Here is a 21,923-nt window from a genome sequence, read left to right on the forward strand (position 1 = left end):
CCAAAATAATATTCAACAATGTAAATGAATGAATTATTCACACAACAACCTTTTCATGTCTCTTCAGAGAATTATGCCAAGTGAATAAAGGCAATCCCAAGAGGTTATATACTATGTGATTCCATTTACAAGACACTCTTTGGTTGGTAGGTTTGGGTTCTTTTTGGTTGTTTTTAATAAATTTATTTCTAATTTGAGGATAATTGTTTTACAATATTGCGTTAGTTTCTGCCATACATCAACATGGATCAGCCATAGGTATACATATGTTCCCTCCCTCCCTCCTCCTACCCCATCCCACCCTTCTACGTTGTTACAGAGCACCGGGTTTGAGCTCCCTGCATGCATGACACTCTCGAAATGATAAAATTATAGAAATAGATTAGCGGTTGCCAGGGGTTAGTAGTACGTCAAGGCTGTATATTGTCACCCTGCTTATTTAACTTATATGAAGAGTACATCATGCGAAATGCTGGGCTAGATGAAGCACCAGCTGGAATCAAGATTGGCAGGAGAAATATCAATACCCTCAGGTACGCAGATGACACAACCCTTATGGCAGAAAGCGAGGAAGAACTAAAGAACCTCTTGATGAAAGTGAAAGAGGAGAGTGAAAAAGGTGGCTTAAAACTTAACATTCAGAAATTAAGATCATGGCTTCTGATCCCATCACTTCATGGCAAATAGATGGGGAGACAATGGAAACGGTGATGGACTTTATTTTGGGGGGCTCCGAAATCACTGCAGATGGTGACTGCAGCCATGAAATTAAAAGACGCTTGCTCCTTGGAAGAAAAGCTATGACCAACCTAAACAGCATATTAAAAAGCAGAGATATTACTTTGCTGACAAAAGTCTGTCCTGTCAAACCTATGGTTTTCCCAGTAGTCATGTATAGATGTGAGAAGTGGACTATAAAGAAAGCTGAGCACTGTAGAATTGATGCTTTTGAACTGTGGTGTTGGAGAAGACTCTTGAGAGTCCCTTGGACTGCAGGGAGATCAAACCAGTCAATCCTAAAGGAAATCAGTCCTGAGTGTTCATTGGAAGGACTGATGCTGAAGGTGAAACTCCAATACTTTGGTCACCTGATGCGAAGAACTAATGAGATGGTTGGATGGCATCACCAATTCGATGGACATGAGTTTGAGCAAGCTCCTGGGAGTTGGTGATGGACAGGGAGGCCTGGCATGCTGCAGTCCATGGGGTTGCAAAGAGTCAGGCACGACTGAGCAACTGAACTGAACTGAAGAGTTAAGGAGTGGATGGGGTGGAAGAGAAGTGGGTGTACTTATAAAAAGGCAGCCTGGGAACTCTTGGTGGAGAAGGAAATGTTCTGAATCGTGATTGTATCAGCATCAATATTCTGGCTGATAGTCCTACAGTTTCATAAGACTTACCATTGGGGGAAACTTGGTAAAGGATATACAGGACTTCTCTGAGTTATTTCTTATAACTGCATGTGAATCTGCAGTGATCTCAAAATAAGACATTTAATTAAGAGAGTCAGGTAATATTTTTGCCACTTGAGATATGACAAGTGTCCTATCCAAGTCCATCAAACCCTACTTGAAGCCCCCTCAGGATGACTGTTCAGCTGCTCAGCTTCAGTGATTTTCTCTGTCTAGAGCATTCCATTCAATTCTTCCTGCAACCCTCTGACGTGCCATCAACCCCAGCTCTCTGATGAGGAAGCTGAGGTCAGTGAGGTCCCCTGACACACCCCAGACCACACATGTACAGACCCAGTATTCTCAGACTCTAAAGTCCATGCTGTAAAGCACCCTCAAGATGCAAAAGATCACATTTTAATTCAAGTGGGGAAAAGGGTGGAGAAGAGAAATAAAATGCCTCAGGCTTTCAGAGAACTCAGATCAGATAGGAGCAAGTCCAGTGATAGATCTCCACCCACCCATCCTACTTTGATGGCCCTGCCCAAAAGCCACTCCCTCCAGGAGGCCTTTCTGGAATTTCCAACCCAGGGACATCTTGCCGCCTCCTCTGAGACTCCCAGAACCGCTGGTTCAGTGCCTTCCCCATGGCTTCCCAGTCAGCCTCAAGGAGATGTGTCTATTGGAGATGACAAATTTCTGTATCTGTGGAAAGCACGCATCTTATATGGCAATGCTAGAGTCCAGAGGAGCCAGGTGCAGCTCAGGGGAGTGGGCATAGCAAGGTGAATCCTCCCAGATAGAAGCTCAAGATTGTGGGTCCATGACTTCCCTGGTGGTCCAGTGGCTAAGACTTCACACTCCCAACACAGGGGACTCAGGTTTGAACCCTGGTTAGGGAACTAGAATTCCACATGCCACAACTAAGAGTTCGTGTGCTGCAACTGAGCCCAGCATAGCCAAATACATAAATATTTAAAAAAAAAAAAAAAAAGACTGTAGGTCCCCAGAACTATGGTTTCTCATCCCCAGAGCTCAAGAGTGGAGGGTAGGGAGAGGAGAGTAGAGAGGTTTTTAGGGGCCAACTACATACTTGAATCACCTGGAGAGAAGGTGGGTTTAAAAATACTGACCTAGCGTCACTCTTCAGTTCAGTTGCTCAGGCGTGTCTGACTCTTTGCGATGCCATGAATCACAGCACGCCAGACCTCCCTGTCCATCACCAACTCCCGGAGTTCACTCAGATTCACGTCCATCGAGTCAGTGATACCATCCAGCCGTCTCATCCTCTGTCATCCCCTTCTCCTCCTGTCCCCAGTCCCTCCCAGCATCAGAGTCTTTTCCAATGAGTCAACTCTTCGCATAAGGTGGCCAAAGTACTGGAGTTTAAGCTTCAGCATCATTCCTTCCAAAGAAATCCCAGGGCTGATCTCCTTCAGAATGGTGCCAGGGTCCAGCCCCGGTGGATCCAGGGTGATTTGAAGGGGAAACAGAGTAGGTGAGGAAAAAAACTTATTTATTAATATAAGATTAGGAGGAAATAGTATAGTAGGAAAATTAAGTGGAGAAAAGAGGCTGAATAACTTGGTTTATGGGGAAAACCAATAAAATCTCAGGACAAGAGATTTGCACCATCTACGTTAGGCCACCGGTGCCCACTTGAATATCGAAGGGTGCCCCGCCTTAGGCTCCCTTTCGCGTGGGTCTTAGCAGCCAGGGCAAGTAAGTAGACGTGGTGAGCCTCCCCGCTCCAGATGGGAATTCAGCCCAAAAAAAGGAGAGAAAAGAATGACATGGGGAAGCCCAGCGTCGGTGCAAGACTCTAAAAACTTTATTTTTCAAAATCAGCTTGTATACCCCAAGATGTACATAAAGAAATAGTGGAATATGCAGAGTTATGCAGGGGCAGCAGTCCTGACCCTCACTGAGACAAACAAGGCTTTCTTTTTGCATACCCTCCCGTATACAAATGTCTCAGGTGGTTTACATTATCTTCTGGCCAAGAGGCCTGTTAACATTTTTATGGCTCTCTTCCTAGATAATTGTCTATCAACCAGAAAACTCCTTTTCCCTAGAAGAGTTTTTTCTTTACTCTGCATCACCCTCAAAGTACTAAATAAAGTTACATTATTGTGGAACAAAGTGCAGTGGGTTATAACAAAGAAAGTACTTAACTCAAAGATCTAATGTTGCTAATACCAGGTCTACTACCTGTTTTTCAATATACCAACTATATCTAAAAATAAAAGATATGAAAATTTGGCAGCAAGTATTGGCTCAACCAGTGAAGCCCCTACATTCCTAGGATGTTTTAAGCTTCCTGTGCCTCCTGCGGTCAGGAGGCCTCAAACAATCACATGCACAGCTGTATGAGTCCTGCAGGCAGGCTAGAAAGCCATCAGAGGGGTTTTTGGATTGAAATACTCGTATTATGCCCAGGAGATTTATTATCTAAAAGCTCTAATTTTTTCCAGAAAAAGGTGGTAGGGGAACAGTCCCCTGTTAATGACAGAAGAGTAGGTGGAAAGCATAACACAGTAAAGCAGGCAGACTCTGGTCTTGGTGGTGGATGCTCAGGAAATTCCAGGGGGAACCCCTGAAACCTGATCACGTCCTTGTGTTTTGTCAGGCTTCCTTCCGCATGACCTTGTCATGGGCGGGATTCCTCACGCTGGCCCCCGGCATCGGATTGGTTGGATCTCCTTGCAGTCCAAGGGACTCTCAAGAGTCTTCTCCAACACCACAGTTCAAAAGCATCAATTCTTCGGTGCTCACCCTTCTTCACAGTCCAACTCTCACATCCGTACATGACCACAGGAAAAACCATAGCCTTGACTAGACGGACCTTAGTGGGGAAAGTAATGTCTCTGCTTTTGAATATACTATCTAGGTTGGTCATAACTTTTCTTCCAAGGAGTAAACGTCTTTTAATTTCATGGCTGCGGTCACCATCTGCAGTGATTTTGGAGCCCCCCAAAAAAACAAGTCTGACACTGTTTCCACATCTATTTCCCATGAAGTGATGGGACCAGATGCCATGATCTTCGTTTTCTGAATGTTGAGCTTTAAGCCAACTTTCTCTTAGAGATATGGAATTCAGCTTATCTATAGCAGTACTCTTGCCTGGAAAATCCCATGGATGGAGGAGCCTGGTGGCCTGCAGTCCATGGGATTGCTGAGGGTCCGACACGACTGAGTGACTTCACTTTCACTTTTCACTTTTTTATGCATTGAAGAAGGAAATGGCAACCCACTCCAGTGTTCTTGCCTGGAGAATCCCAGGGATGGGGGAGCCTGGTGGGCTGCCATCTATGGGGTCGCACAGAGTCAGACACGACTGAAGCGACTTAGCAGCAGCGTAGCAACTGTACCCTTGTGCTTCCACCATCGTGGATGGTGGGGGCTGGCCTGCAGGCTCTGAGTCTACTATCTAGTAGCTCCCATACCAGCCCTGTATGAAATCATGGCTATATTACCATCAACAAGAAAGTCATTGCTTAGAGGGGCTTCCCTGGTGGTCCAGTGGCTAAGACTTTGTGCCTCCCCTGCAGGGGATGCAGTTTCGACCCCAGGTCAGGGACCTAAGATCCCACATGCCGAGCAGTGTGGCCAAAAAAAAGAGTCATTGCTTAGAGATACATACTGAAGGATTTACAGATGGGACATCTTACAAAGAGCAATGAATTCCATGCTAACAGATTTGGTTTTTATCTTGAAGGCAAAGGGCCTCTATTGGAAGAAGTCAAGTAGAGGTAGCTATAAGATCAGATTTGTAATCTTGGAAGACCATTGTGATTTATCCCAGTTAAGACAAATCCTTGTCCTTTATGAATCACAGATTGCATTCTGTTGTCACATCTCCTTAGCTACGCTAAATCTGAAATGCTTCCTCAGTGCTTTCATTGTCTCTCATGAACTTAACTTTTTTGAAGGATCTGTTACTGTTCCAGGATGTCTCCGGAGCTGGGTTTGTGAATATCGCAACGATATTCACATTATGCATTTGGACAGAAATACCCCAGAAGGAATGCTGTGTCCTTCTTAGTGCCTGATATCAGATGATGTGCACGTTAACTGTGCTGCTAATTTACATCACCCGTTTAGGGTGGTGTCTCAAGAATTTTCATTAGAAAGTTCTTATTTTTCTTTTTGTAATTTGTAAATTCCCTCTCTCTTTTGGAGAGAGATTTTGAGACAATTGCGAATAAGCTGTGATTTCTCAAGCGTCTGCTGCTGCTGCTCCTGTTAAGTCACTTCAGTCGTGTCTGACTCTGTGTGACCCCACAGACGGCAGCCCACCAGGCTCCCCCGTCCCTGGGATTCTCCAGGCAAGAACACTGGAGTGGGTTGCCATTTCCTTCTCCAATGCGAGAAAGTGAAAAGTGAAAGCGAAGTCGCTCAGTCGTGTCCGACTCTTTGCAACCCCATGGGCTGCAACCTACCAGGCTCCTCCGTCCATGGGATTCTCCAGGCAAGAGTGCTGGAGTGGGGTGCCACTGCTTTCTCCTTCTCAAGTGTCTGCCCTTTAGTAAAAACCAATGATTCGTGCTTGCATCAGTTATTACTCTGATGGTTGCCAAGTGGCAGTTTTCTCCGTTCGTCATTTGATCCATACTTACAGGTTAGTTTTCTTCTGTAAGGCAGAAATTTCGCTTCTCCTCCATTTATTTATTTAAATAGACACACACAGACAGATTCATGTATTCTTATTTAATGAATCCCTTGACTTTTTTTTAAACAACTCTCTAGAATAGTTTGTTGCTTTGTCTTTTTTTGTCTCTTTTCCACCTTTTGGTGTTTTTCCTATTGAAATACAGTTGATTTACAATATTGTGTTAGTTTCAGGTATACAGTTATATGCACACATATATTCTTTTTCAGATTCTTTTCTCTTATACGTTATTATGAAATATTGATTATAGTTCCCTGTGCTATATAGTAGGTCCTTGTTGGTTATCTGTTTTAAATATAGTAGTGTGATATATGCTAATCTCAAATGCCTAATTTATCCCTCCCCATCTTTCCCCTTTGGTAACCATAAATTTGTTTTCTATGTCTTTGGGTCTATTTTTGTTTTCAGTTCAGTTCATTTGCTCAATCATATCCGACTCTTTGCGACCCCATGAACTGCAGGACGCCAGGCCTCCCTGTCCATCACCAACTCCCGGAGTCCACCCAAACCCATGTCCATTGAGTCAGTGATGCCATCCAACCATCTCATCCTCTGTCGTCCCCTTCTCCTCGTGCCCTCACTTTTTTTTATATACAAGTTAATTTGTATCTTTTTTTTTAGATTCCACATATAAGCAATAGGATATGATATTTGTCTTTCTCATCTGACTTACTTCCTTTAGTACGATTATCTCTGGGTCCATCCATGTTGCCGCAGGTGGCAATATTTCATTCTTTTTCTGTGGCTGAGTAATATTCCTGTGTGTGTGTGTGCGTGCATGCGTGCGTGCGTGCATGCGTGTGCGTGTGCGTGCGTGCGTGTGCGTGCGTGCGTGCGTGTGTGCGTGTGCGTGCGTGCGTGCGTGCGTGCGTGCTACATCTTCTTTATCCATCAATCTGTCAGTGGACTTCAGGCTGCTTCCATGTCTTGGCTTTTGCAAACAGTGCTGCAGTGAACATTGGGGTGCGTGTGTCTCTGTCAATTATGGTTTTCTCTGGATATATGCCCAGGAATGGGATTGTAGGGTCATATGGTAGCTCTGTTTTTAGTTTTTTTAAGGAATCTCCATACTGCTCGTCATAGTGTCTGCACCAATTTACATTCCTACCAACAGTGTAGGAGAGAATCCCTCGACTTTCAGGCCTTCTGCATCATGTTTTAGGTATTTCTCTTGTAAACAGCACATGGCTAGACGTTTTTTGTCTCCCACACTGACTTTATAACCTTTAAGCAGTGAGTTTTATTCTTCCTTTATATGAGTTGTGAAAATAGTATACATGGATTTATTTCTGTAAAAAAAGATGTAGAGCTGCACATGCTGATGTAGAAAAATGTCTAAAATGTAGTTTTTAGGAAAAAAGCAAATTGCAGGAAAGTATGTACAGTTTGAGACCATCTGTTGGGGGAAAACATATTTGTATATATATTTCCATAGTCATGAACATTTCTGGAAGGTTATACAAGAAGGAAGTGAACATTGGTTACTTCTAAGTAGCTGGACTGGATGTGGGGCATGGGGTCTCTTCATAGTTCAGTATATTAGTTAAATTTTAGCTTTGTGATCAGGTGTTCTTTCTTTTTTAAAAAAGATATTTATCTGGCTGCTCCAGCTTTTAGCTGCAGATCTTCACTGTGGCATGCAGGATCTTGTTTAGCGTGTGTGTGTGTTTAGGTTGCAGCATGTGGAATCTTAGTTGTGGCATGTGGGATCTAGCTTCATGACCAGTGATCAAACCCAGGCCTCTGGCACTGGGGGGCATCTTAGCCACTGGACCACCAGGTAAGTCCCTTTTCTTTCCTTTTTTTAAAAAACAACTTTATTTATTTGTTTATTGGGTGATCCCATGGCATGTGGGATCTTAATTCCCTGCCCAGGGATCAAACCTGTGGCCCCTTCAGTGGGAGTGCAGAGTCTTAACCACTGGACCATCAGGGAAGTCCCTTTTTTAATTAAAAGGCCCACTGTTTGCCCACTAGAAGCTCACAACATAGGACAGTGACTGAGCAACACTTCCCTGTGAATTTTGGAGGCAGATAGAGGAAAGCCCTGGTGGAGTGCTGTAAGAGCCAGGCCAGTTGAGGGGCACGGGAGGCCCCTGCAACATCTGAGTGCAGTTCTGAAGTGGGGCGTCTTGGCTTCCTGGGAAGATTGTAGGCACTGGAATCAAGCAGGCCTGATCTGAGTTCCTGTTTAGCTGCTCATTAGCTGCACACCTTTCACCAAATTCTGCAGGTCTCAGGGGATCATTGGAAGGATTAGAAATCATAAAATGTGCATCCAACACCAAAATAGTGCCCGTGTCAACATTTCATATGCTTTTGAAGAACGCATAGGTGTTAAGCAAGGGAAACGCGTGCTCAAGAGGGAAAGGCCATCATCCAGAGGGATAGCATGTGGTTTACCAGGCCCAAGCGCTGGCCTGGGGGAGTTGGGGGTGACACAGAGACAGCTTAGAAAGAGCCTTAAATTCTATGCCAAGGAGTCTGATTTGTATTTTGAGGGCAAGGGACAGATATCGAAGGGTTTTTTTGGCTGCGCTGGGTCTTGGTTGTCACGTGTGGGATCTCTTAGTTCCAGCATGTGGGATCTAGTTCCCTGATTAGGGATGGAACCTGGACCCCTTGCATTGGAAGCGTGAAGTCTTAGCCCCTGGACCACCAGGGCAGTCCCTGTTGAAGGATTTTAAGTGGTAATGGTTCTAAGACCAGATTTGTAATTTCAAAAGGTTATTGGCAACAGATTGAAGGGAGAGGGGTGAAAATCCACTGAGGTTGCTGCAGTAATCCAGAAGGTAGATGGAGACATGAACAAAAGCGCCTGGCTTTGAGGGAGGCAGACTCATGAAGACCTTATCACTTACTGGATGCAAGATACAACTCTGTCTTAAGCATGGTCTATGTGGTGGTGCCTGCAGGTAGACAGGTGGAAGAGTAGATCTGGAGGAAAGAAGAGTCTAGCTTTAGGCGTATTGAGTTTAGGTGTCTCTGGTACATATAATCACTGGATATGTGAGGCCAGAACTCAGAAGGGAAAGTCTGTGCTGGAATTAAACCCTACTCTGTTAGTACAAGAGAGGATGGATGGCCTGAAAGGCAATGATTATTCTGAGTAAGGATCAAGCATAACAGGGTAATGACTTGGGCACAATTACTTGGTCTTAAGGTTATCTTTTTTTAAACTGTACTTAAAAAAACATTTGTTTGGCTGCACCAGGTCTCAGTGTGGCATGCAAACCCTTGGCTGTGGCATGTGGGGTATAGTTCCCTGACCAGGGATCAGACCTGGGTCCCCTGCATTGGGAATGTAGAGTCTTAGCTACTGGAAGTCCTGGTCTTAAGGTTTTAAATAGAGGTTGATTAAAAGTGTCAGTATCAACAACCATCAAGGCCTAAGGGAGTATGAGAGGCTTAATGATGACACCAGGAGGCTAGTGCTATTAAAATAACCAAATAATATTAGATGTCTCCAGCAAAAGCCTCAATTGTTTGTGCTTCCAAGGGGAGCTATTAATACGACAAGTGTTGAAACACCTATGGTAAGTGGTAGACTTCACTTGAATCTGACAATTACGTTATTTCTTCAGATTAGAGATCTAAAGATATGGATTGGAGAGTAGCTGATAAAGCCTATTAAATTAGATGAATTCTAAGCAAAACATTTGAAAGCCTATGTCCAAAACTTTGAGTGTGGTTCACTGTGGTTCATCAAACCAGTGAATCCTAAAGGAAATCAACTCTGAATATTCACTGAAAGGACTGATGCTGAAGCTCCAATGTTTTGGCCGCCTGATGCAAAGAGCCAACTCATTGGAAAAGACCCTGATGCTGGGAAAGATTGAGGGAAGGAGAAGTGGGTGACAGAGGATGAGATAGTTGGATGGCATCACCAACTCAATGGACACGAATTTGCGCAAACTCTGGGAGATGGTGAAGGACAGGGAAGCCTAGCATGCTGCAGTCCATGGAGTTACAAAGAGTTAGACGTGACTTAGTGACTGAGCAACACTGTGATTCATAGCAACATCCATGCGAGTATAACTAGGAAAGATCAGAGCTGCATTAAATAAAAATGAGAATTCCAGAATATTGGCTTCACAGCAGGCACCCTGTGTAACTGATAGGGTAACCTAAGGTTGTTGCTGTCAGGGAGCCCTCCCATGGGTGCTTTCAACCTGGGTCCCTAAATGAGGGTCTTCACGGTTGACAGAGCCCTATGGATGGTTTGCAGTGTATTATGTGAATGTGTATAAGTGTACATTTTCTGGGAAGAGAGGCCTCCAAACCACTATTATAGAAATTAATCCTTTTCTTTCTCTGACATCCCGCTTCTTTTATTGATTTCCTATTATTTTCTCTTTTGTCCATGCCTCGGGCTTAACAGACCACAAAAGGAATCTGCTTACCCCACGGTCTAGCCCGGTTTATCCACATATGGTTGAAATGACTGCTGACTCTTGGTCTAGAACAGCTATTTCAAGCATCCCACCTTGTTTTCTATAAAAATATATACTAGGACCTCCTCTGAATTATTTTGTTTTATCTAACAAAATCTTGCATGGAGACCAGTTTAGAAAACTGATTTAAAAAAAAAGCTCTGTATCTACCCAAGTAGGGAACTCTGGTCCCACCCACCAGGCCATCCCATAGATGTATGTTTGAGGTATATTTTAAAACCACCGGTGTTATGAGAATCTAGAAAAAAATGGTATAGATGTACCTATTTGTAGGGCAGGAATAGAGATGCAGACAGAGAGGGAACCTGTGGACACAGTGGGGAAAGGGGAGGGTGGGATGAATTAGGAGAGAACCACTAACACACACACACCCACACACCCACCCACACACACACACACACACACACCACATGTAAAATAGATAGCTAGTGGGAAGCTGCTGTGTAACACAGGGAGCTCAGCTTAGTGCTCTGTGATGATCTAGAGGGGTGGGATGGGGGAGTGGGAGGGAGGGGATATATGTATATTTATAGCTGATTCACTTTGTTGTACAGCAGAAACTGACACAACATTGTACAACAATTATACGCCAATAAAAAATAAAACCACCAGGGTAAATCAGGGTATTGGGGTGGAGATCAGCTCTATCAGAGTCCCTATAGGGAAGCAGCATTGCCTATGGTGCCAAGAAGCACAAGATAAGAATATTTCTGATCTGCTAGGCTTAAAAGATTATCCCGATGAGGGTGGCTCTTAAGGAGGGAAAGGAAGCCAGCCCTGGCCTGTCCTGGTTAGTTGAGCTGTTGAGGGTAATGTGAGTGAAACCGATGTTGCAAGCCTGATATCTTCATCAGTTCGATCAGCTCAATTTCATGCCTACAAGGCACACCCCAGGTTGCGGCTAAATTTCTCTGCAGAGACTGGGATATTTGTAAGAGCCTTTGAGTAGGAGAGTTTAGAGGGCTACAGGCAAATCCATCTTTAATCTGGAAAAAAAAAAAAAAAAACACACTTAACTCTCTTACTGCCCTGGACTTTGGTGCCCACACTGTAAACCTAGCTCCTGTGCTTCCCCATCCAGGTTTTAAAATTTTTTCTGTCTTTATTTATTCATTCAGTTTTGACTGTGCTGGGGCTTTGCTGCTGTGCACAGGCTTTCACTAGCTGTGACGCGCCAGGGCTACTATCTAGTTTCGGAGCTTGGGCTTCTCACTGCAGTGGCTTCTCTCGTTGCGGAGCACACGCTGTATGTAGGGCGTGTGGGCTCAGGAGTTGTAGCACATGGGCTTAATTGCCCTTCAGCACGCAGGATCTTCCTAAGGACTGAACCCACACCCTCTGTATTGGCAGGCAGCTTCTTGACCACTGGACCACCAGGGAAATCCCCACATCCAGTTCTTTGATGGAGTCCATTACACCTTGACCATGGTTTTCTGACTATCTTGGCTCAACTCTGAAGCTGCCTTCATTTAATGCTTTTATCCCCCTCCCTCCTCTATCCAGATATATTTTTTTTAAGGTACATTTATTTGGCTGTACTGTGTCTTAGTTGCAACAGGTGAGTTCCTTAGTTGCAACACACAAACTCTTAGTTGGAGCATGTGACATCACCAGGGACTGAACCTGGGCCCTCTACGTTGAGAGCACAGAGTCTTAACCACTGTGCTGCCAGGGATTTTATCCCTTGCCCAACTTGCCCTCGTTCCCTGCCACAGCCTCTCCCCATTTCCTCCCTGTAGGAGGCCATCACTTTATTCCAGTGATGACACCGCTGCCCAGCGATTTCTTTGTAACTCTTCTCTTAAAGCCCGTGTCATGTTATTTTTAAATATCTTCAGTGACTATATTTCAGGGATTGATGTTTCAAATGGCCAGACATTATTAAAGTTCATGCACCACAGCAAAGACTGGGACTGCTCTTTGGGTCACCAAAGTAAAAAGATTTTATTTTTCTCTCATAATTTGCAATCTGGGCTCCAAAAGATATTCCGCTGGACTCTAACTGTGAGGACAGGGGCTGTGTTTGTTCTGCTCATCACTTTATGCTCAGCTTGGAAGACTGCAGGTGCTTCAATAATATTTGCTGAGTGAATGAGTAGGACTTCCAAAACTGTCTGGAGCAGAAGCAGCATCCTTTGAACAAGTACATGATCTCTCATGACGTCAGCCATCCTAGGACCCCACTGGCTGAGCACAGAAATCCTGACTCGTGTGTTCTCCCCTTATTCCCTCTGCTCACGTGGAGATATACTGCCAACGAGTTGTGAGCCCAGAGAGTCAGTAACAATTAAATCAGGAATGTAAACCTTGGGATTGTCTACATGTTGAAGCCACGTGTGCAGATGTTGTTCCCAAGGGAACCGCTGCAGAGGCTGCTGGTCAGTACCACGTGTCTAAACCTTTCCATGATAAATCGGTATTACCAGAAATCTTTACAGAATGTTTTCAAGTACAGCTCAGTGCTTTAGATAGATTTGTTTTTCTCTTCATGTGGTAGAATCACATCTGGACATTAGTTAGATGTATTTCATCTAAAAATAGCATTTATCCAATTTACTGTCACTTGAGGAGAGAAACCTTTTTTTTTCTCTCTTCATTCTTTTTAAAGGCAGACTCCACTAATAATTCTCTGCAGGCTAACGTGGCTCGTTGCCATTTCATAGAGTTAAAAATAATAAAGGTATCAGGTTGTGTGTGTGTGAGCGGATAAATGGAAGTACAACAAAGTAATGGTTTTTATAGATAGAAAAAATATGACCACTGCCGCCTTATGGCCATTTTCTTCTTCTTCTTTTTTTTTTTTTCTCTTTAAAGTCATCACTGATCTTCCTGGTTACGTGGTTAAGCCCTAAACTCAGCAGTGGGATGAACATCAGACTCTCCTGAGCAATGACACCGGGGCCATAGGACATGACTTGGGGGATTTTTGTCTTAGGCTGTTTTCTTATCAGTGATCATTTCGTCTCATCAATCAACCATTTGGGTTTTAGAAAGAAAGGTGGAGAGAAGTGGAAAAGGAGTCCAGAATAAGAGATGAAGGAAAAAGGAGAAGCAGGAGTTCAAGCACCAAGCTCCTGGAGCCCTCTGGAACACTCTGCACATATTTGAAGGCAGAAACTGGAATTAAATGTGACTAAAGAAAAACCCACACGCTGCTCCTTCCACCTAAGGTGCTGACCTCAAGTAAATCAGCGTGGGTTCGGGAAGACACTGTAAGGAAGGAAGCACTGACTAGTCAGTCCCAATGGCACCTCTGTCAAGGCCATGGGTGGTTCTGGAAGTATATATCTTCAGGGACAGTTCTTGGACCTTTCTTGCCGTGTGACACTTGTCCTGTCTCCCTAAAGAGAACTCTGGCTGTTGCGCTATTTCTCTAAAGACACTTTCTTATTCCCCACCCCACCCTCCATGTACCAATGAAATCATTATTGTCATCAGTGTGATAGGATGATTTCTGTTTCACTTTTCTTTCTTTTGTTCTGATGTGAATCATTTTTAACATCTTCATTGAATTTGTTACGGGACTTCCCTGGTGGCTCAGTGTTAAAGAATCCGCCCACCAATGCAAAAGATGTGGGTTCAATCCCTGGGTTGGGAAGATCCCCTGGCGAAGGAAATGGCAACCCACACCGGTATTCTTGCCTGGGAAATCTCATGGACAGAGGAACCTGTTGGGCTATTAGTCCACTGGGTAGCCAAAGAATCTGACCCAACTTAGCAACTAAACAACAACTGAATTGTTACAGTGTTTGTTTTATGCTTTGGTTTTTGGCCATGAAACATATGGGATTTCAGCCTTATGGGATTGAACCTGCACCCCCTGCCTTGGAAGGTGAAGTCTTAACCACTGGACTGTCAGGGAAGTCCCTGTTTCCCTTTTCAGTGCACCTTCCAACCAGAGTTCATGGGTCTGACCCGTCACTGTTACGAGGTGTTGTCCCTTGCCTGTCAGAGTGCCTTCTCTGGCCCTCTGTCAGTAGGCCCTGAGTGTGGAGTTCCTTTCCATGCAGCAGGGAAGGGTTTGACTGACTCTGTCCACATCCCTACCCTTCTCATTTGTGACCTCCCCTGGGTGGAGGTGTGTAATGGGAGGTGTTAGCACCACAGCCTGAGCTGTGGACTTGAGCCACATTGGCTGAGCTAAGTGGCAGTTCAATCCAGGACCTTGACATTGTTGGTACCGTGCAAGCCTGCAAATGATTTGCCCACTGGGACAGGCTTAAACACATCTGCTCGATTTTCTTCCAGTGCATGAACACAGGGGCCTTCTAATTCCTAAGCGTATCCAGCCTATAAAAACTTCTGCAGCAGCAACCCTGAGATTGGAACTGTTGAGCCATTTTCATTTCGTGAAGTATTTTTATAGATTTTTTTTGCTTCAGATACATCTTGGCATAAATGAAACAACAGACTTAACATTTTAAGAGGAGACTCTCATTTGCCTTCAGTTAGTTGCAACCTTCATTTCTCAGCTATAAAAATTTAACAGATATGTGAGTATCACGGGTGGAATGAAATTAATTTTTACCACCCACAATAGTTCATTAGTGAAATAAGGAAAGTATTTAATGGATTTGTGCTTGGTGCACCTAAAATTATTTCACCGTAATGAAAGGTCTTGAAAGACTAAGAAAAAGTATGATGACAATTAAATTGCCTATCTGAACAGTATTACTGTAGAGAAGGAAAACAGACTCTTAAAATAGCTCATTGTAGAGTTGCAAAAGATGGAGAAATCCATAAAGGAAGCATAAAGATGTTGCAAATGGAAGGAGAATCTTAAAAAAAAAAAAAAAAAAAAAACCAACATGATTCTTCTTTCTTTGCATAAAGTCCCAGAATTTCAGGATCTTCCATTTCATTTGGGGGGTGGGAGGGGGATGAGTTGTTAGATTCCTAAGCAAGCTCTATTTTTCTGCTCTAAGAGGTAAACCTTCATTCTTCCCAAATGTACAGAAAACCATAAAAAAAAATCAAACCAAATGTACAGTAAAACTTTGTATTTTTCATGTTTGGAAACCTATTAATTAACAATTTGACACTCCTGGGACTTCCTTGCTGGTGGTACAGAGGCTAAGACTCTGAATTTCCAATGCAGGGGGCTGGAGTTCGATTCCTGGTCAGGGAACTAGATCCTATATGCAGCAACTAAGACCCAGTGCAGCCAAATAAATAAATACTAAAAAAAAAAAGAAGTTGACACTTCTGATGTGAAAAAGGCCAACAGGGCAGAAAGACAGTGGGAGGAAGTATTTAATAAACAAACTTGCTTTCAGCCCTTGAATAGTGTTCTCTCCTATATAATGTCAGAGGTGGAAGGGATCTTAGCAGCCATTTAGTCCAACATCCTTTTTTACAGATAAAGAAATGAAAACATAGAGAAGGCAAGGAATTTGCTCAAGGACACACAGTTAGTGGTCGAACAAGTAGAGAATTCAGTTCAGAGCCTTCTATCAGGATAGATCAAGGCTTACTAGGACTTCAGCACGAATCCGTTGTTATACCTATTGAAAGAAAGTGAGAGTTGCTCGGTCGTGTACGACTCTGTGACCCCCATGAACCATACAGTTCATGGAGTTCTCCAGGCCAGAATATTGGAGTGGGTAGCCATTCCCTTCTCCAGGAGATCTTCCCAACCTAGGGATCAAACCCAGGTCTCCTGCATTGCAGGTGAATTCTTTATCAGCTAAGCCCCCAGGGAAGCCCTATTATACTATTAGTTTTTATTTATGCATTTAATTGAAAGAAGTAAAATTCCTTTGAAATGTCCTCTAATGCAGACTTTTCACAGATCCTGTTCTTTTTTTAATTTAAAAAATTGCATAATTTCTTTACAGTGTGTTAGTTTCTGCTGTAAAACAAAGTGAATCAGCTGTAATTACACATCTACCCCCTCCCTCCCACCTCGGATCCCATTTCAATACTAAGTCCTTTATGCTCCATCCCAAGATCAGATGAATGGAGTCAGAAGGTTTTCCTGCAAATCCTATCCCAAGCCAGTGGGTAATATGCATCCTTCAGTTTGTTAGGTCAAAGAATGGTGACCTTCCTCAGACTTTGGGAATCCTGTTGGCTCCATGAAGCTTGTTTGCCTGCATCTTACCTCCCTCAGCTCCTCTTAAAAAGAAAAGACTTAAAAGTTTATTTATTTGGGTGCGCTGGGTCTTAGTTGTGGCATGCAAGATCTTCCATCTTCATTGTGGGTTGCGAGATTTTTTTGTTGTTGTTGAGGCATGCAGAATCTTTAGTTGCAGCATGTGGGATCCAGTTCCCTGACCAGGGATCAAACCTGAGTTCCCTGCGTTAGGAGCATGGAGTCTTAGCCACTGGACCACCAGGGAAGTCCCCTTCTGCTCATCTTGACTCTAGAAGAAGAAAAAAGCAAGGAACAAACCCCAGATTTCTTCCTTGTTGTCTGATAACATTGCACCAAAGCCAGTTTTACCTTTCTGGTTTTCGAGCTGCTTGTGTTTTTATTATCTGAACTTAAAAATAATTTAAATGACAGATAGGTGTCTTCTGGAAGGTCAAGAGAAGGGTGGGTATGAAATCTAGAATTCATTGCGTGTCTTGTCACTTTGTTCTAATAATTCAGTGCTTAACTGTGCTGGGCATTTGATGTGTAAAGATCAAGATTGAAAAAAAAAAAGATATGAGGGTCCCCATACACAAAGAATTGTTAGTTTGGGGGAACTAAAAAAACTAGAAATTATAGGTGGGTTGAAAGTGAAAAAGTGAAAGTGTTGGTCACTCAGTCGTGTCTGGCTCTGTGATCACATGGACTGTAGCCCACCAGGCTCCTCTGTCCATGGGATTTTCCAGGCAAAAATACTGGAGTGGGTCATCATTCCCTTCTCCAGGGGATCTTCCCGACCAATGGATCAAATCTGCGTCTCTCGCTTTGGCAAGCAGATTCTTTACTGTCTGAGCCAGCAGAGTGGGTTGCCGATAATAAAATAACCACTACAGCTGGCCCTGGCTAACTTCATAGAATGAATCACATTAGTCTCTTCTTTCTGCCCATGTGGAGTCTCCCTTCCCTCATCACCCAGAGGGAAAGAGGGGCTAACAGGATTGGAAGTAGGGCAAGGCAAGTGAGGTGCTTGCCTTGGGCACATCATTTAAGGGGGCACCAAAAATCCAGCTAAGTCAAGACTTTAAATAGTGCATTAAAATTAACGCCAAAACCTCATGAACAAAATATCAATATTTAAATAGAGGACAGGTTCTACTGATTTTTCCTTTTTTGCCTCAGGCTCTAATATAGTTTGGTATGACATTTGGAGTTAATATCCAGAAATAAAGCAAAATGTGTGTGTATGTAAGAGAGAGAGAGAAGAAAGAGGGAGGGAAGGTGAGAGAGAGAGAAGAAAGAGGGAGAGGGAGGAAGAGAAAGAGATGAGTCATAAAGTCAGAAGAAATCTTAATGCCCCAAATTTAGTTCTGTCAAGTTGATAGGTGAGGAAACTGAGAAGTTGAAGTTTCACCTTAAGTCAATCACAGATATTTATTTTTTAAACTTTTTACTTTGTATTGGCGTATAGCCGATTAAGAATGTTGTAATAGTTTCAGGTGAACAGGGATGGGGACTCAGCCATACATATACATGTATCCATTCTCCCCCAGACTTCCTTCCCATCTAGGCTGCCACATAACATTGAGCAGAGTCCCCTGTTCTGTACAGTAGGTCCTTGTTGGCTGCCCATTTTAAATCTCAGTGTTTACATGGCCATCCCAAACCCTCTAATTATCCCTCCCTCACATCATTCCCCCTGGCAGCTGTAAGTTCCTTCTCTAAGTCTGTGAGTCGCTTTCTGTTTTGTAAATTCATTTGTATCATTTCTTTTTAGATTCCACATAGAAAGGATGTTATACCATATTTCTCCCTCTCTGTCTGACTTACTTCACTCAGTATAACAATCTCTAGGTCCATCCATATTGCTGCAAATGGCATTATTTCATTCTTTTTAGTGGCTGAATAATATCCCGCTGGATATGGGTACCACGTCTTCATCCATTCCACTGTTAATGGACTTAGGTTGCTTCCATATCTCGGCTATTGTAAACAACGCTGCAGTGAACACTGGGCTGCATGTATCCTTTTGGATCATGTTTTCCTCCATATATAAATACCTAGGAGTCGGACTGCAGGGTCATATGGTAGCTCTATTTTTAGTTTTTTAAGGAACCTCTGTACTGTTCTCCATAGTGGCTGTACCAGTTTACATTCTCACCAACAGGGTGGGAGGGTTCCCTTCTCTCCATATCTCTCTAGCATGTATTGTTTGAATCAAAGATATCTTTTTAAAAATTATTTTTAGTTGGAATATGATTGGTTTACAATGTTGTATTAGTTTCAGGTGTATAGCAAAGTGAATCAGTTATACATATACATACTCATTTTTTAAAATTTAGATTCTTTTCCCATATAACAGATACTTTAAAAACACCAAAGTTTGGGACTCTTAACCACCAGTACTATGAATACTTACATACTTATACTTACACAGTAATGGTTTCCAAAGCGAAGGAAACTTGGCTCCCCCCAAAGGAGGCAAGCTCAATAAATTGGTCAAATCAGGGCATTTTAATGGGCTATAGACATAGAACTTTTAAAATAGCTAAAGGTCCCAGAGCACATGCAGTCTCTTTGTATCCTTTGCATGTGAGGATTCCAGGAAAATAAGACATGGCCTGAAGACCCAGCCACTGTCTGAGTTTGGATGGCAGTGCTTGCAAGGGGTTGAGGGGTAAGAGGGGTTTGGGTTTCAGGCTCAACGGACATTCCCCGTGCCCTGGCTAGGAGACCCACCTGACTTTGGCCATTGGGGCAAATACTCTTGCCCATATACCCCTGCCTTCTTCTTTGTCTCTGCTCAAAGGGCACTTTGCTGGCATGGCTTTTCCTCACATTGGCGTGGTTTGACCTTCAGGACTGGATATGTGCTTTGCTTCTGATTCAGCTCTATGAATGATTTTGGCCAACTCACTGGCGTTTGGCAGTCAGGATTGGGGCCAAAGTGTCAGAGCAAGTATCCTTTTGCTGCACTTTGTCTTCAGTGAGTAGAGGTTCCCTGGTGACCTTGCAGGAAGGAGTGGATGGTGGAGGGAAGGAATGTTTGGGTGTTCCAGGGCCATGGCCCAATTCTGGACCAGTGATACAGTCCTCAACCTACAAATAACCATCAACATCCCTTTTTGACAAGACTTAGACTACAGTCCAGTTACGTGGTGATGACGAAAATTTCTGTTCCTCCTTGCTCCTTCCCCATCCAAGTCTCCAGGGAAACACTCTATCCTGTGCACACATGAGGGTTCTGACAGCAAGAGTTCTGAAAAACTGATCAACTTGTCCTGGGTTGCTTGGGACTTTCCCACTTTTAGCATCAAATACGCCAAAGTCCCAGGTGACCCCTCAGTCCCAGGCAAACCAGCACAGTTGGTCAGCTTCAGTGACCTGCAGCCAGTGGTCACTGGGCCACATGGTGATTTCAAGGGTCGTTAGAGAGCTAGAGCATTTGGCCTTTTTTAAAGACTAGGATGGAACCCCAAGTGAATGAAGTAAAGGGGCAGCAGAACTTGCTTTTCAAGTTTGGGCATGGGAACTCTAGTAAAACAAGTCCCTCAGCCTCTGATAAGAATCAGCTGCTTTTGGCCAGGATCAGTGCTGAGTGCTACGCTTCCAAAGCAGTGAGAGTTTATTACTACCCTCATGGAACTTGGGCTGCGGGCCAGAGGTGTCTTGTGAGGACTCTTGGGTAATCGGCAAGCAGTGACGCCAGCAGTACCTTTGATCCCTCGTCACCATCAGAATCAGGGCAGAGGAGATGAAGGCAGGAGCTGCAAGACCCAAATCTCCAGGGACAGGCTTTCCAGCAGGATACATCCTCCTGTACGGTCAACCTCAAAGCATCTCCACAGGCACCAGGCTCAGCCTGACCTTGGCCAAGCCTCTCCCCAGGGACAACGCTGATGGAGCCGAGTGAGCCCCTCAGCACCTGAGTAGTATGTAGCAGTCTCACACCTGGATGTTTCAGAGGCAGCTGAGGACAGGAAGGCAAAAGAAGGAATGAAGGCAGGATCATCAGAGTTACTGTTTCCTCTTTGGTACGTCTGTGCCTGCACACACTCTCCAGTCTGATCAAAAAGCATGGAGAACTCTTATGGTTGGAATCAGAAATGTGAAGTCCCAAATGAAACCAGAAATGAGAGCAGAGTAAGTATCTGTGTAGCAAAAGAGGTGAGGGTGCCAAGCAGATCAGGAAGATTTTTGGTATTCAGGGTCTTCCCTGGGGCATGTTCAAGGCATCAGTTAACTCAGGATATCTTAAAGGCATCACCGAACCTCCAGTGATAACTTCCATCACACTGGAATACACAAAGGCTGCGGAGATTCCAAAGAGATCACATGTGATGGGACAACAGAGTATGGTTATGAAATGAGTAGCAGGAAAGCATGGGTAAGAATGAGATAGAAAGCTTGGGAGGAGTAACAGATGAGGGGTGGACAAAGGCTCTGATCAGGGAGCTGGAAGAGGTTTAAAGAACCTGTGTTGAAGCAGATAATAGTCTTGTCTTCTTTTTAAAAAAATTTTTCACTGGAGTAGAGTTGATTTTCTTTTTTTCTTTTTCTTTTTAATCCAAAACGTGTTTATTGGGATGGTTTCCCGTTCATCTTGATACAGGGTACTTTTAGTGCTGCTTCCGTCTGAAAGAGCATCCTTCTGTAAGCCTTGCTTTTCCTCCTGTAGGCTGGCAGAGGACAGTAGAGCAGCCAACACACAAAATTACTGTTTGTGCATGGCTGAAGACGGTGGTGATTTTATAGCATCCTGGGCATTTTACATCCATGAAATAGGAATTGGGGCTCTGCACCAGGCGCTTCTTCTTGTGTTTCCTCTTCTCCTCTTCTGGAGAGGGACGAAGAAGATCCTTTGCGAGAGGCATGTTCTCGTGAGGAGGTCGTCACCACCGGAAAGGGCTAGAGTTGATTTTCAATGTTGTGTTGTTTCTGGTGTACCACAAAGTACATCAGTCATACATATACATATATTCACTCTTTAAGACTCTTTTCCCATGTAGGTCGTTACAGAGTATTGAGTAGAGTTCCTTGTGTTATACAGTAAGTTCGTTTAGATATCTATTTTATATATAGTAGTATGTATATATCAATCCCAATCTCCCAGTTTATCTTCTACTCTTTTACCCCCTGCCCTGGTAACCATAAGTTTGTTTTCTACACTCGTGATTCTATTTCAGTTTTGTAAATATGTTCATTTGTACCATTTTTCTGCTGCTGCTAAGTCGCTTCAGTCGTGTCCGACTCTGTGCGACCCCACAGACGGCAGCCCACCATTCTCTGCCGTCCCTGGGATTCTCTAGGCAAGAAGACTGGCGTGGTTGCCA

General features: G+C 43.8%; 1 protein-coding gene across 1 annotated transcript; it reads right to left on the reverse strand.

Moving 5' to 3' along the window:
* LOC108638228 (40S ribosomal protein S27-like) lies at positions 21,156-21,492 on the reverse strand. The gene has a single exon (XM_018064050.1). It carries the CDS (start codon positions 21,462-21,464, stop codon positions 21,210-21,212), a length of 255 nt encoding a protein of 84 aa, XP_017919539.1. The 5' UTR covers positions 21,465-21,492; the 3' UTR covers positions 21,156-21,209.

This window comes from Capra hircus, chromosome 19 (assembly GCF_001704415.2).
Source record: "Capra hircus breed San Clemente chromosome 19, ASM170441v1, whole genome shotgun sequence".
NCBI lineage: Eukaryota > Metazoa > Chordata > Mammalia > Artiodactyla > Bovidae > Capra > Capra hircus.